Source organism: Crocodylus porosus, unplaced genomic scaffold, assembly GCF_001723895.1.
Source record: "Crocodylus porosus isolate Cpor-Errol unplaced genomic scaffold, CroPor_comp1, whole genome shotgun sequence".
In the NCBI taxonomy this organism is placed as follows: domain Eukaryota; kingdom Metazoa; phylum Chordata; order Crocodylia; family Crocodylidae; genus Crocodylus; species Crocodylus porosus.
The window spans coordinates 10,772,616-10,787,400 of NW_017728917.1; the positions used below are offsets into that span (position 1 = coordinate 10,772,616).

The window sequence follows — 14,785 nt, forward strand, 5'->3', positions numbered from 1 at the left end:
TTTTTTTGAATAGTAGTTTTAAACATCCAAAGAATACATATTACTTCAGACCTTGGATGCCTGGCCTGCAATTGCTTGATGGGAGGGGGGTGTGTGTGTGTATGTGGGTGTGTGTGTGTACGTGCGCACACGCTTGCATTTCTTACTGCCTAAACCCATGGATTATTCCTAGGATACTGACAGATGAAACAATTATATCTACCACATGCTCCTGATTTAAGCACTTTATATCTAACTCTTACATCTGCACGTGGCTGTAGCAAAACCATTGCAATTTTAACCCTATTTTCTTCAGCTAAACTGTGACCATGACAGGATCATACAGACATAGTTAGATCATAATAGCTGATGTGTGCTTCTGAGCAGCCTTTGCCCTTCCCATTTTAAGGTTTTCATACCTTAAGTGTGGGCAAGATCTAACCCCTAACTGTTATATTGGCTGATTGGCTCTTGGTTTCCACACTGAAAGTTTGTGCTTCCATACCAAAACCGTAGGTCCTTTGTAAATGGTATGGACGAGACAAATTAGATTATGGAGTATTTTCTTTCCCCCAGTCATACTGCAGAGGCTCTCATTAGGAAGCTTCTGCCACATGTTGATTTCAAGTGTGCAGTCATTACATGAAACGTTCGGTGCAGTTCATCCTCAGAGCATTATAAAGAAACAGCATCCCAGATCAGATACTTTTCCAAGAAGCAGTCTGTAGTCTCTGCACTTTTTTCCTCCCATCTCGTGTTCTAATCGGCCTTTTGTGTAATTTAGGTTTTCTGCTAGAGAGTTTTCTGTCAGTTAAAGTGGCATCAAGGACTAATGATAACGTCAGTGTTGTAACCAATCTGCCAGGACTTAACAAGGGGCATCTTGTAAATAAGTAAAAGTGTCTGAAGTTCTATCTTTGTGAGAGGTTGCTCGCTGAGAAGCAGATGTTGTATTAGAGCTTTGCCATTGTCACTCTGCTGCCCATCCAGCGGCGTTTAAGAACTTTATAGTCCAGTGAGCGTAAATCTCAGTTCCTGTTCCAGAAGCATAGGCAGTTGGCTGTGTAGAAGAAAAGTTTCCTTGAGCTGTTATCAATATGGAGCCTGTGACCAAGAGTCCAGCAGTCCTGGGTTGGTTTGTCTACAGCAGCGGTAGGCAAAATGCAGCCTGCGGGCCAGATGTGGCCTGCCAGGCCATTCCATCCGGTCTGTGGGGTCCCTAAAGAATTTAGAAAATTAATATTTATCTGCCCCTGGCTGCCTGTCATGGGGCCCTCGATGGTTTCCCAAAACTCAGTAAGTGGCCCTCTGCCCAAAATAATTGGCTGACCCTGGTCTAGAGACACTGTGGGACATAGACACACAGCCAGCTAATTCCTGAATCTCGTACTTGGTCATGGCCACAGTGGAAATAAAGGAAAATTCCATCAAGAAGATACTCCAAACCAATGCTGTTGTGCAGCACACAACGTCAGCATGTGGGGTTTGTATGTGGACTTGTTGTATGCAGTAGGCATACAGTGTATTAAAAACAAGCAGTATTTTTATCAGGGGACAAGGCAATACGCCATGTTTATCGAGCACATAAAAACACTCAAACACCAGATACACATTCACACGCGCACACACACAGTTCTGCAGATATTAAAACGCTACCAGTCCTTAATTGCTCAAGTCAGCTTAGTGGCCAGCTAAACTGAGCACGAGAGGGGAGCCGGGCTTCTGTCAGACGCGTTCTGATGCTCTGTTGTTGTTGTGCAGAACAGACCCAAACCTTCTTTATTCTCGCCCACCATTTATAGTAGCTGTCTCTCATGCGTGTCTATGGACCTTGCTGTGTCAGGGTCTTTATGAGCTATGAAGTTGTTTTTCTCTTTTTATGCTGTGTTGAGATGATTAAACATCCTTGTTGGTTTTTTGGGTGGATTTTTCTTTCTCTGGGTTTCGCAGTCTTCAGCCATTGAAACAGGAGGTTACTGCAATCTTCAGCCTTGTCAAAACAGGAGGTTACTGCAGCCTTTGGCTGTTGAACTATGAACTATCTTATCACATGCATACCACATTCAAACTGAAAGAGAAAAATAAGAGTGGTGTTATACATAGGCTAAGCAGAACAAAATAAAATGGAGTTTAGCTTAAGAGAAGTTCTACAAACGTTTAAGTAATATAAAAATAGAATAAATGCAAGTTAGTTAAAAAGCTAAATGATATGACAATTGAATGATTATGAGTGGTTATATGAAAACAAACATCAATTTTAACTTGGCAGTCTGATCCCGTGTATCATCCCAACCCTGCACACCAGTTCAATCTAGTACATAGGGCCATTTCATACAGCCTCCCCACTGGTCTGGACATTTAGTAGCAGAGGAGCAATGGCAGCATTAAATGCCAGGACTGTAGAAGCCCAATGTACCATCTAGTCTGCAAGCACACTATTCTAGTTCTCCAGCTGTGGTAGGGAGGAAGGAATAGAGAGCATGGTTTTGAGGACTGGCTTAGTGCATGAAATTCAAATGAGCCATGAAGTCTTGATCATTTAAGAGTGATATTGTAGCCATGGTCATCCAGAACTTGAAAGAGCCAAGGATTTCTTAGGGCGATATCTCTTACTAGACCAGCGCTGCATAGCTGAGATAAAGTTAGGACAAGCTTTCAAATCCAGGACATTGATGATTGTCTAACTCTATCCTAACTATGCAGTTTGTCCATAAAAGGTATCACCTTAAGAAATCCTTGCATCTCAGATAATAAAGTCTTGGCAAAGTGACTTTGCAAGCATGTGACTTGTGGAATTGTGAAATCGTACATTTCTAGAAATTACTAAGCAGTCCAAAATATCTAATGCAGCCTTACATTACTTAAATCATATGGTGGCTTGTCAGTCTTCTCTTTAGCCAGTAGGATTCCCAGCAAAGAAATAGTCCAGCAGCTCCCAAACTGTGGGTCAAGACCCCAAATGGGTTTGCAACATCAGCAGTTGGGGTTGCGGGGGTGGAAGGCTGTGGGTTGGGAGTGAGGAGCCATGCTGCAGAAATGGGGCCATAAATGTGGTCTTGCTATGGAAAAGTTTGGGAATCGCTGGCATAGACATTTTGTCCAGATATCCTCATATCGTGATTCATTCAAAAAGAGTTCTAAAGGTGGCAAGATCATTGAGATGCTGAGTGGCTTATTTATTCCTGACCTCAGTGAACCAATCATCCAACTCCAGCCTTCAAGAAAACACATTCTCCTTCCTGTACCATTCAGTCAGTCATGACTGGCTGGGGAATCTGAGTGATGTCCTATGTTTCCACCAAAATTCTTCCCCTGATGAGGCAGAATTATGCAGGCTTAATGAATGTAAAATCCTGATCCATTTTACAATAGTAGAAATCATTAAAAAGTGCCTTAATTCATATTTCTTCACCTGGCTGCCAGCTTTCCTGTTTCCCTTCTTAGATGATTCACCCTATTTAAATTTATCACTTTCAGACTTTGAAAGTTCCTTTCCAAAGAAGCAAAATAACACTCTACATCATTTGTATAAAGTAAAATGATATGGCTTGGTTTTAAGTAGAAGAAATAACCCTGTTCTTTTCTCCAAGGGGATTTTTATATCTCCTTTCCACATTGAATTGCACTGTCCTCTAGTGGATGTCTTGAGCAATTGTTATTTGTTTAAATGTGTCATGCCAGTCTAATATGGTATGTTTAATCTTTGTTTGTAAATGGACTACAGATGTGATCTAATAAAAAAAATATAGTGGGTTTGAGTAAGATTTCAGTGTTGGATAAGACGAGTTACATTTAAGCTGCAGTCAAAATAGCAAATTTTCAAGGCATTCATAAATGTTCATATCCCAGCTATCAGTGGAAGCAGATAGATATAGAGCGAAGATATAAATGTATGATTCAGCCTTTTATTATACAGAGTTGAGTATTGCAGATAACATGCTTATCTCACTTCTGGGGTAAATTCTATAAATCATGAATAAACTGGTGTGCAATCCTGCTGCAGCTATGAGTTAACTGTCATATGCATCCATCCATCCTATATTTTTCTAATTTTTAGATAATTTATGTTCCAGTGGAGTAGTTTTGAATATAGTACAAGAGACCACTAAAACTTCATTGACACTTCATTTTAATGCTGCTGTAATATTTTAAAATGTTGTCCAATCCATCGTTTTACCCTACAGAATGCTAACTTTTTCAGAGTTCTGCCAAAAGTTCTACAAAAAGAGATGCCTTTTGGTAGGGATCACCCAAAATCCAGAATAGGAGATATGTCTAATTTTGAAAAGAAAATGTTTTTTTTTAAATGCCTTCCTCCCTCCTCCCCGCTTATAATGTGCAAATTGCAGGTCTTAACCAGGAAAAAAAGGGTTTGTTTTACTTTGCATTTTAATCATTATACTGTTGGCTTGTGCTTTGCTCAACTTGTTTTTGCAAAAAATCTAGTGCAATTAGTACATTTGTAGATCTGCATCAATATGTTGTTAATATACCATGTGCAGAACCAAAGTAAAACACAGATCTATGTTTTACCATTGATTGTTATACAAAGGTTCAGTTGGCTTCACCATTCACATAGGGCTTACACAACTCTTGAGTCATAGGTTGTGATCTGTAAGCCCTATCCAATGCTGGCAAAGAAGTAAATTTCCATTTAAACAGGGCTTTTTTAAAGATAGTTTTGTGATTGAGGCATTAGATGTAGGCTTCAGGAGATTAGGTTTCAATTCCAGGCCTGCTACAAGTTATTTGGGAAAGTCCCTATGCCTTTTGTTTCTCATTTTTCCAGTGCTTCCTTTCTCTCACCTTTGTCTTCTCTGTGTAGTCTCTCATGTTCAAGCTGAAACAACTTTGCTACATTTGAATTTTCCTGTCTTGTCTGCACGTAACTTTTAGAACATAACAGCTGCTGAATTCTACCAGTCAGCAACTCGCCATTTGAAACAGCTCCAAATATACGTGTGTCCATATCCTTTGATTTTTCACGATTACTGGTTTTCCTCTAAGATGTCAATAGATAAAACCATTCAAATGAAAGCCAGCTTGAGATCTTCTAAAATTTCCATATGTAACCATACCATCCAAAGGCAAGGCAGTTTAACAGCATGGGTGTGTTTTTATACTAGGAACTTGTACCCCAAGCTCCCTCTCTTCATTCCTTGCACCATCTTAAAATATTATGTCTCCTCTCTGCCAGGTTTCCTGTTTGCACCCTGGAGGTAATAATGACACTAAACTTTCTCAGATAGGTTTGGTGAAGATTCACTGTTTCCCTTGTTAGAAGTACTCGACAGGCATTAGCTGTTGTAGCAATGCTAGTAATATTACCTTCAAAAAGTTTAATACTTGTTCCACCAACACTGATGGAAGGGGCAGCAGAAAGGCTGTCCAACCCCGTACAGAACTGGGCACTTCCAAAGAACATTTTACTTCACACATCTCTAAACTATAGCAGTTCTCTATAGGTGTTTTGTCAACTGTAGTCTCATGATCCATTATGGCTAGGGACCTACTCAAATCACGATTTCACAATTTTCACAGAAACGGCAAAAATGGCAATTTCCATGAACACTGTGAAAATGGCAGTTTCATGATTTTGCATGGAATCACCAGGAAAAAAAAATTGCTAAATGTACTAAGTTTAATAAAATGCTGGGTCCTTGTGAGAGCTAGCATCTTCTGTGCCTGGCATCCTAGCCTACTGGCACAAATGAGAGCAGCCAAGGTGGTCACCACTCCTTCCATCACTGACTGGCTGAGAAGGCTGCCTTATGTGCAGCCCTGCCTCTCTCTGCCAATCAGTGGTGAGGGGTGGGACCATGTGAAGAGCAACTCTCTTCACCAACCAGCAGCAACGGGTGGGGTTGCACAAAAGACAGCCCTCTAGATCGACCAGCAATGAGGGGTGAGGCTGCCGTAATAAGCCCACAAAAATGGTGGACAGCACTGTGATTGGCCTGCAAAATCGCCCATCTGTCATCTTGATTTGGGTAGGTCCCAAATTATGGCAAAGTTTTGCTGTAGCTAAAATGAGCAAATATATATACAGGGCCAAAATTCTGGAAAGTGGCCTCTACCTTTCAATGTATGTCCCAAATCGCAAGTACTGAGCAACCCACAGTTTCAGCTAGTGTTTGTGGGATTCAAGGGGTTCAGGCCCTAAGAGTTTGTGGAATCAAACACAAGTGTACATTATGTCATTCAAATTAAATTGATATGCAGATTTTGCTACTCCTGTGTCTCCCAGCCTGACTTGAACACAAAGGTTATTTACACACCCAAAATCAAGTGTTCAGCACATGGTTTTAGGAATGCAAATTTCAAAGCCTGTTTAGCTCACTGAAGTGTTTCACTTGAAGCTCTGTCCCATTTGCATGGGATTTTGTCAGGTTTCCATTTTTTTAAGACTAAAAGGAAAGAGTCAATAACATGAACATATGGGCCTTTATGCCAATTCTAAGGGCAGCACAGCTCTTTGCTGATATAGTGGTCTTTGTACTTGGGCGGACCAGTCTGTGGGTGAGGCTCCTATCTTTGTGATGTTCCTGGGAGCCCTGCCTTCTGTCTCCATGTACAAGTCACTACTTTATCCAAATGCAATAGTCTGGCTGTCCAGACCAGATCAGGTTCGCTAAATATAGCTTTATATATCCTGGGGTTACTCCTTCAAGGAAGATTATCGATATTATACCTGTCAGATTAAAAACAAAAACTAAAAGTAGGCGGATGTGCATCATCTACTCTTTAGTTTATTGATCCCAAATTCTCCAAAAACTGTCACAAATCCAAGTGGCATCCTTGAGAGCTTAGCTTGACTTTGACTTCGCTTCTCTCTTTCTCTCTGAAAAATTCTTGCTGTAAACTTGCATAAACACTATTGAACATGCATCTCAGAGGTCCCATGTGTCGGTTACTGCAGCAAAGATCTAGAATACAGTAGGCAGAGAATACGTTCCTGATGCTCACCTGCTCATTCCCATTGTTTCAGCAGCTCCCTTTGAGTTCAGCTTCCCCAAGTTTTGTGCCTCTCAACCACAGACAATCCAGACACGTGTAGAACAAGATTAAAAAAAAAGCATGAGAGATCTAGGCTCTGATCCTGACACACAGCCTTCCTGGATTAGTTTGGACCAGGGATTAAGCCTTTTTGTAGGCCTCTGATTTCTCCTCCTAACATGCTACTGCAGGGGCTTGATGCTCTCAAACTAGTAAAAGTCTTTGAGATCCTAGCATGACACAGGCACCTGGCTGGATGCTGCTGGCACTGTCCTTTCAGATGCATAATTCCACTCTTCTACAGTGTCTGCATCTCTGACATCATAAATAGGGGCCTACTTAAATCGCGGTTTTGCTATTTTTGCAGAAACCATGAAAAACAGCAATCTCTGCAATCATTGTGAAAAAATGGCACTGGCTGCGACTTCCCAGGAAATCAACCAAAAAAACCAACTTAATAAAAATAAGGGACTGGCTCCCCAGTGGGAGCCAATGGTCCTCACTGGCACTGCAGCCCAGTCTCACAGCCTGCCCAGGAGGGGAAGGCGCTGGCTGGCAGGGTGGCATGGAGGGTAGCCGCCAAGATGGCAGGTGCCCTGTTGTGCCTCTCCACTAATCAGTGTTGAGAGGCAGGGCTGCATAGGACAGCCAGCAGTCAAGATGGCAGCCACCCCCTTGTCCTTCTTCCCTCTAGGGCCTCTCCACCGATCATAGAGTCATAGAAAATGAGGGTGGGAAGGGACCTCAGGAGGTCATATCTAGTCCAAACCCGTGCTCCAAGCAGGACCAGCCCCAACTAGATCAGCACCAAGGATTGGGACCTCTCCTCTCCGCCAGTCAGTTCCTGGGGGGCGGGACTTTTCCACCAATCAGCACCAAGAGGCAGGGCTACCACGAAACAACCACAAAATCACCTCTTCGGGCCGCAACCAAGCGACGAAAAGTGCTTTCTTTCAGTCCCTAATCATAAAGATCTGACAGAATTCAGCACAAAGATAAAATGGCATTAAAAGAGGCCAGAAAACTAAGAAACAAAAATATGTTGACAGTAAAGTCATGCTGTTGCCACCATTGCAAAGTGTTACAGAATCCAAGGTGAAGACACGAGAAGGACCCTGCTGAGTTATTGACAGTGACCCATCTGCAAGATAGTCCCTTCTACTAATCCTCCAAGGTTTTACTCCATCTACCATTGCATCCCTTTAGCAATGGAATGAGGAAGAGTCGATCGATACGTTTAGGTACCTGGAAGTGTAAAGATATTCTGTCAGATCTCAAGCACAGTGAGCTATAAGCAAGGGCTTTGGCGATGTAGCTTTCAAATGACCGCTGACATAGTTTTCCTGACATTTGCTCTTCAGCTACAATAAGTGGATCAAGCTTTGGAGCAACAGGTTACAGCAAGGTCAGAGAGCAATATCAGTAATTTTAGAATATTGTTTATAGCTGACTGTGGGTCCGGGTGTTTGTGTGTGTATGTGTGACAGACAGACAGATATCTGACATTCATAATAGCTGGGGAACTATTACAGGAGATTAGTTGTTCCTTCTGTCACATGCCTAGATAACATTAATTTGTCTTCAGTAGAAGTATTTCACACAAAGAATATTAGCAGCTGCTTTGATTTTAGGGATCTAAGTATTGCAGTAATTATCTTCTTGAATTACTTTTCTCACACACACATGCGCGCACACACACTTCATAAAGAGATGCTTAAAATTATTCACTGCTTACATTAGTAAGATTCATTGTATTCAAGAGCGCTCTTTATTTTAACTTAATATTTTTTGTCAAGCTATCAGAAGTATTCCCTCGCTACTTCTCTGGTTGCATTGTTTTGTCTGCGCGTTTCATGTATTGGTCAGGTAGTTCATTCTTCTCTCGAAATCTGCACCTGATACTTCGTTTTCTGTTTGTCAGGAGCAGAGCTTTATCCTGTATTAAATGTCTGGCGCTAACGTGCATCATTGTCTGAGTCAACTCTAACAGTACTCCAGTAAAGATGAAAAGGGAAGAGAAATAGAAACTTGCAAGGTTCAAGTTTTCTGCCCTCTTCCATCTTTGCCATCATATGCAATATTCATATTGTTAGTGAAGAGTTCGGAAGGTGCTCAGCAGACTAGAGTCCTGCAGCTGCAGACAGCTAGACGGCTTGGTTATAGATTTTATAAATGGGTTTTAGGCAAGCAGAATGCTTTATGGATGCCTCTTCTGTTAATTCTTAAGTGTATGAGGACAGAATATTGTGATACGTTTTGGGAAGGCCTCAGTCCTTTATAGAGAGGAAGAAACATGTGGGAAGTTCCCTAACAGGCTAATTGATATTGTATAGCTGCACAGACTTTGCGTAACGCAACAGATGTACAGGAGCGGTCACTTTTTTCTGCCCTGGATGCTCTTGGTCATTTTAAACGTAATAGGCTACTGGGTTTTTTAAGTGATCTCGGCAACTATAGTACAATTATTACATTTAAAATAGTAGAACCCTTTTTTTTTTCTTTTTCAAGTCTTAAATATGTAGACTTCTTGAATGTTTTGTCCTTCTTAAAGTTTAACTAAGAAGGCATTAACTGCATATAAGTTACATTCTTTAAATACACATTTTACATTGCATACAGCCTGTATAATGTTTTTATATATAAATAGATAGATAGATAGATAGCTATATATCTATCTATATAGCTATAGATAGATATATAGATACAGATATATACACACAAATATGTGTGTGTGTATGTATATATCCAGAAGTCTGTGTATGTATGAAAACATTATATGAACATGTGATACTGACGTTTTGCGGCATTATTGCACATCCCAGCAGTGACAAAAGGCTAAGTTGTTTCCTGTAACACCTGAGTGCTGACAGTCTTTTCATCTTCCTTCACTGATGCTTTCCAACATGAGTGATTAGGAAAGATGGACTGTATATTGTCTGTACCACTGATAATGATGTTTTCACATTACTGTTAGTTGTTTGTACTTCATTGGAAGGGCAGAAAAGAAGTTAAAGCTATCCTTGGTGGAAACAGCAACTCTACTGTCAGTGTGAAAACAGAGTTAACTTGAGGAGATGTTTTCATCTAGATTTCCCTATTCAAAGTTACTGAGATACAGAATCATCTTACAAGGTGTCATTTTGTATGGAAACATTAACCGTGAGTTATTAAGAGGCTCTTCCAGGTGACTGTTCTTCGTTGCAGGCAGTTTGCATGGCTCTTAGTATGCATTTCATGTTCCAAGTGTGTTAATATGCTCTTCTTCCCTTATGCAAGGGTAGTTTCTTTTCCCCACTGCACAGTTTCCATGCACATCAAATCTTTAAAATCCCTTCATCCTAGTACAGTATCCGAATACTCAAGTTTCTTCAAAAGATCATCGTGTAGAAATACAAGATCTAGTCAGGCTGTGGAAGTGAGTATAAATAACGTTCACAAATTCCAGTAGAGCTAAAGCGAATCCCTGCATCATTTGGACTGATCTATTGGCTTATTTATAAGATTACAATAAAATCCAAGATGGAATTCTCCACCTGATTCAGTTTCTTATTGATTGAATCCTTTTAGACTCCTCTCTAATTTAACAGAGTATTTTTATTAAAGCCAGGCATACAAACATCAATTATCCAAGCTGCATCTAATTTCCTTCAACATACTTTTTTTCTCCTTTAGCTGCCAATGGATTAGAAGACCTGATTAGAATTCAGCTTGAAAACTGAAAAGCAGATCTTTAAATGAGAATGCCTGCATTGGGAATTAAAATATCTGTATTGGGCAGAAAATCCTCTTCCTTATCTTTAATAATGTAAACACACTTGCTTAAGTTGATCTGTCACATGCCTGGCGCAGCGTTCCTAAATTAGGAACATACATTAGAGAAGACAGAGAAGCATCTGTCACATGCCCTGCTGTTACAATGCAAAGTTACAATACCCTCTAATGTCACAGCCCTTTCTAGATATTTGCATAAGTATTTTTCTATCAGGAAGATTAACATGCTTATAGCTTGACAGGGTCTGTTTTTCACCTCTCATCACAAAGGTTGTGTGTACACACAAGCACGCCTCTATAAGTAGGTGCATGAGAGAGAAGGAACTTCTAGGCTTTTTGGCTTTATGGGTTTCTACAAGGGGAAGGATTTGAACAATAGAAACCCAGCAGAAGTAAGTAAAGCATGGTAAACTTCATCCAAACACCTGGAAAGAGCTCTAAAAGAAAAGATTGTGAAAGAACAATATAAGCAAGTGGAAAGGTGCCATTTAAATAGTAGTGTTGACACACCTGTATCTAAGCTATGTGGAAAAGAGATGAGTGAAGGATGTATACTGACATCATGAGTTCAGTTTTTTCCTTATGACATCTAGCGTGTTCTGCATGCGATGTGGAGCTGCATATAATACTGCATGGCTAACTCATAGTTGCTCGTGTGCACAGCGTACTTAAAAATGCAGTGACTCTCACCTTGTGTATTGAATTATAGCACCTGCCTTCTCAGGAAGGTGTTCTGATGTTGGGATTTTTCAGGAAGGCTATCAGAATTAATTATTAGGTTCATAACATCAGAGATGGGCTTAGTGCTTTAGAAAACACATCATGGAGACAGGGGGGGACTGCCCAGAGGCTCTTGGAAAGCTAAACTGGATGACTCCTACGCCAATAATAAGATAAGGAAAGAGGTACGGGGAGATAGTATCCTAGTGGGTCAATAATAGAAGGGTAGGTGAAAGAAGTGGCTTTTTAATGGGAAATTTGAGGGGAGCAAAGGGGTCTGTTTAAAGCATAGGGAGACGAAGGCTGGTCCGGATGTATAGGGCAGTGTGATGAAAGGCTGTGGAGCTGAGATTAGCAGAAGGTGACAAGAGGTATTAATGAGCTGGTTCCATTTGCCATCTTAATCTCATTAAAATTATGCTAAGGTTAGCATTCCCTTGTGCACTATAAATAGAGCATATGTGCATAATAAACAATATTTTTGTGATACTACGGAAGGATACTGCTGAAAAAAATCCTGGTAGTAAGGGAAGTATTGTTGTTGCTGCTGCTGCTGTTTCAAGGATGTGACAGATGGCAAAAAAAGTTAATAATGTCAAACCTTTGATCACGCTATATGAGGGGGTCTTCAAGAGGAGGCTGGACAAATATGTGGCTGGGTGATATGACCCCAGCACCTGTTCCTTCCTGGGGCAGGGGTTCAGACCTGATGATCTGTTTAGGTCGTTTCCAACCCTACCTACTATGATACTCCTATGAGATTGCAAGGCACAGGAGTTAATTATAACGTTTTGCCAGAATGAAACATTTAACCCAGTTCTGTAGGGGTAGGAACATGCACAAATGCAGGAAATTTCCTTGACGATGGCATAAGCAAGGGTTGCGTGGACCTGGAGCAGAATTCAGGGATGCTGACTTCCGTCACACCAACTCCTGTCTTGACTCAACACCGCTTGCAGTCGAAGTGGCTGTGGGTGGAGTTGCGCCTGTGTTTGAGCCACACTGCCAAGAGAAACAGCAGACAGCAGGATGCTGGATCTGTCCATGGCCTCTTCTCTTTTCCTCCTAGCCTTTCTGGATGCAGTCTCCCCTCCTTAGTACCAGATTGCAATTATGAGACCTCTTTGCTTTCGACTACCTCTTCCTTCCAACACCACAAGGACAGGCCACGGGAACCATGAATAGCAGTGAGGCTGGGAAGGTGAAAACCTTCCTCCCTGGGTGACTGGTAGAACTTGGAGTATACTGGTGAGAAGGGCACATCTAATGAATGAATGGGTGATGAGGTATAAAAACCCATTGCCTATTAAGAAGGGCATATGTTTTACAAAATTACATTATGTGGAATGATCATCTTGTCAAATTAACATTTATTTGTTACAAGCATAATTTTAGATGGCTATTACTATATTGTTATGTACTTTAATAGGTTCTCCCCCTCCCCCCACAGCACATAGTTGAATTTTACAGTGTACAGTGCAAACTTGTATGTGCTGATGGCTTTGGATGTTAAGATTTTAAAAAAGGGGGAAGGGGCCTAGGGACTATCCCCAAATGTGTTGTGGTTATGCTGTGCAGGATAATTTAATTGTGAACTGGGTGCAGGAATTTCAGTTCCTGAAGCTGATGAATAGCCGTTTCTAGTGGGTGTTATCAATTAATCTGTTGTAATGAATTCTCTTCATCACCTACCTTCCCTTGTTAATTATAAAGGATTTTCTTACCTCTATTTATCAAGTCAGGACAAGTATATTACTTTTCTGTCTGTGGTACTTTTAATAGAGCATGTGTGCACACTGTTTCATTAAGAATCCACATGTTAAATTTCATTGCTCAGGAAATTCAGATGAATTGTTTGCTGCAGGATACAGGCACTGCCTGAGAGTTTTACAGACATGTATGCATGTGCATGCATGGTCACTCACTCATTCACACACACAGAAAGTAGTCTCTTAAAATATTTCCTATCCCATGATGATACTTAAATATCTGAATGATATTGACTTTGGTACATGGTTTGTAAACTATTATAAAATTAAATTTCGTACCCCGTGTTGGCCTTTGTACTACTGGTTTGGGAAGTAGCACCCCAAAAGGTGACTATTTCTGGTTTTCTTTTTGTAGGTTGAAGCAATACTTGTCAACATTTTTGGTGGGATAGTGAACTGCGCTATTATTGCCAACGGTATTACCAAAGCAAGCAGAGAGCTGGAACTGAAGGTACCATTGGTGGTTAGACTGGAAGGTGAGTAGTAAAGATTTGGTGCCATGGTATACTCTCAGTTAAATGGTGCCCTGCTTTTGTCTGCTTTGCTCTCTCATTTTCATAGGAAGGATGCACAAACTACTGTAAATGAAGTGGGAATAGACCCCAGTCCTCACCCACAGCATGACCTGAAGTTAAACTGATGGTCTCATCCTCCAGTCCTTATTCAGGCAAAACTCTTGAATGAAGGCTGCAGCCTTCCTAAAGCCTCACCCAAGCCAGAGCACCTTTGGTTTCAGAGGGAGGTGGCTTTGGTTGCTCCTGCACTTGGTTCCATAAAAATGCATATCAGCTGATCTTTGGAAAATGCCACTAAACTTTTCTCTATTCCTAGGTGCTTGTGGTAGGAAAGGAAGGGTTGCTTTCCTTTCTAAAAAAAAAAAAAAAAAAGAGGGGCAGGGTCAAAAAAGGAAGGGTTTTTTCAAATCAACATAATATTCATATATACATCACCTTTCTCAGTGGAGAAGCACATTTGGAAAGAGTTAGCAGCAAGTGTTTTTAGAGACATTTCCCTAAGTAACATCAATATCCATGCTATAGTGATATTTTTTTGTCAGCAAAAACATTAATTTGCCTTAACACAGTTACAGCAACATCTAAAAACATGAGAGGCAAGATTACTCTTTTAAGCATCCTACTAAATTCTTCTCTGCCTGTGTCTCTTTGATAGATCAAAGAATGCAAATAGCTTTCCTGTAAGACTATTACCAAGCTTGGTAATTCACAAATTTACGGTGCAGGCTGGTTCATATTGTCTACCAACCGTATGGTGTTACAAGGGTGTAGGCATCCTCGATCATTTAACTGTGCTACAAATGAACGTTATTACCATGTTATAGCAAGTTTTAGGGTGTTTTGCAATGATCTGTAGTTTATTCTCTCTGATGAAATTGTTTTTTCTATTTTAATGCCTAGTATAGACTCTAAAGCTACTTCTTTTTATTTGCCACTGTGGCAGCTGCTGGTGCTGACTGCCAGGGTTTGAGTGCTTGGGAGACAAAGCAGTTTTTAGGACAGGGGATGGCCAGCTCTGGAATTGGTCTGCCACGT

The 14,785-nt window shown here is 40.8% G+C and overlaps 1 protein-coding gene across 1 annotated transcript in view; it reads left to right on the plus strand.

Moving 5' to 3' along the window:
- The window catches only part of SUCLG2 (succinate-CoA ligase GDP-forming beta subunit), a 164,595-nt gene that overhangs the window by 138,417 nt on the left and 11,393 nt on the right, over positions 1 to 14,785 (plus strand). Inside the window, exon 10 of the mRNA XM_019536684.1 lies at positions 13,591 to 13,711. Coding sequence (XP_019392229.1) covers positions 13,591 to 13,711 — 121 coding nt within the window. The remainder of the gene's footprint in view (positions 1 to 13,590; positions 13,712 to 14,785) is intronic.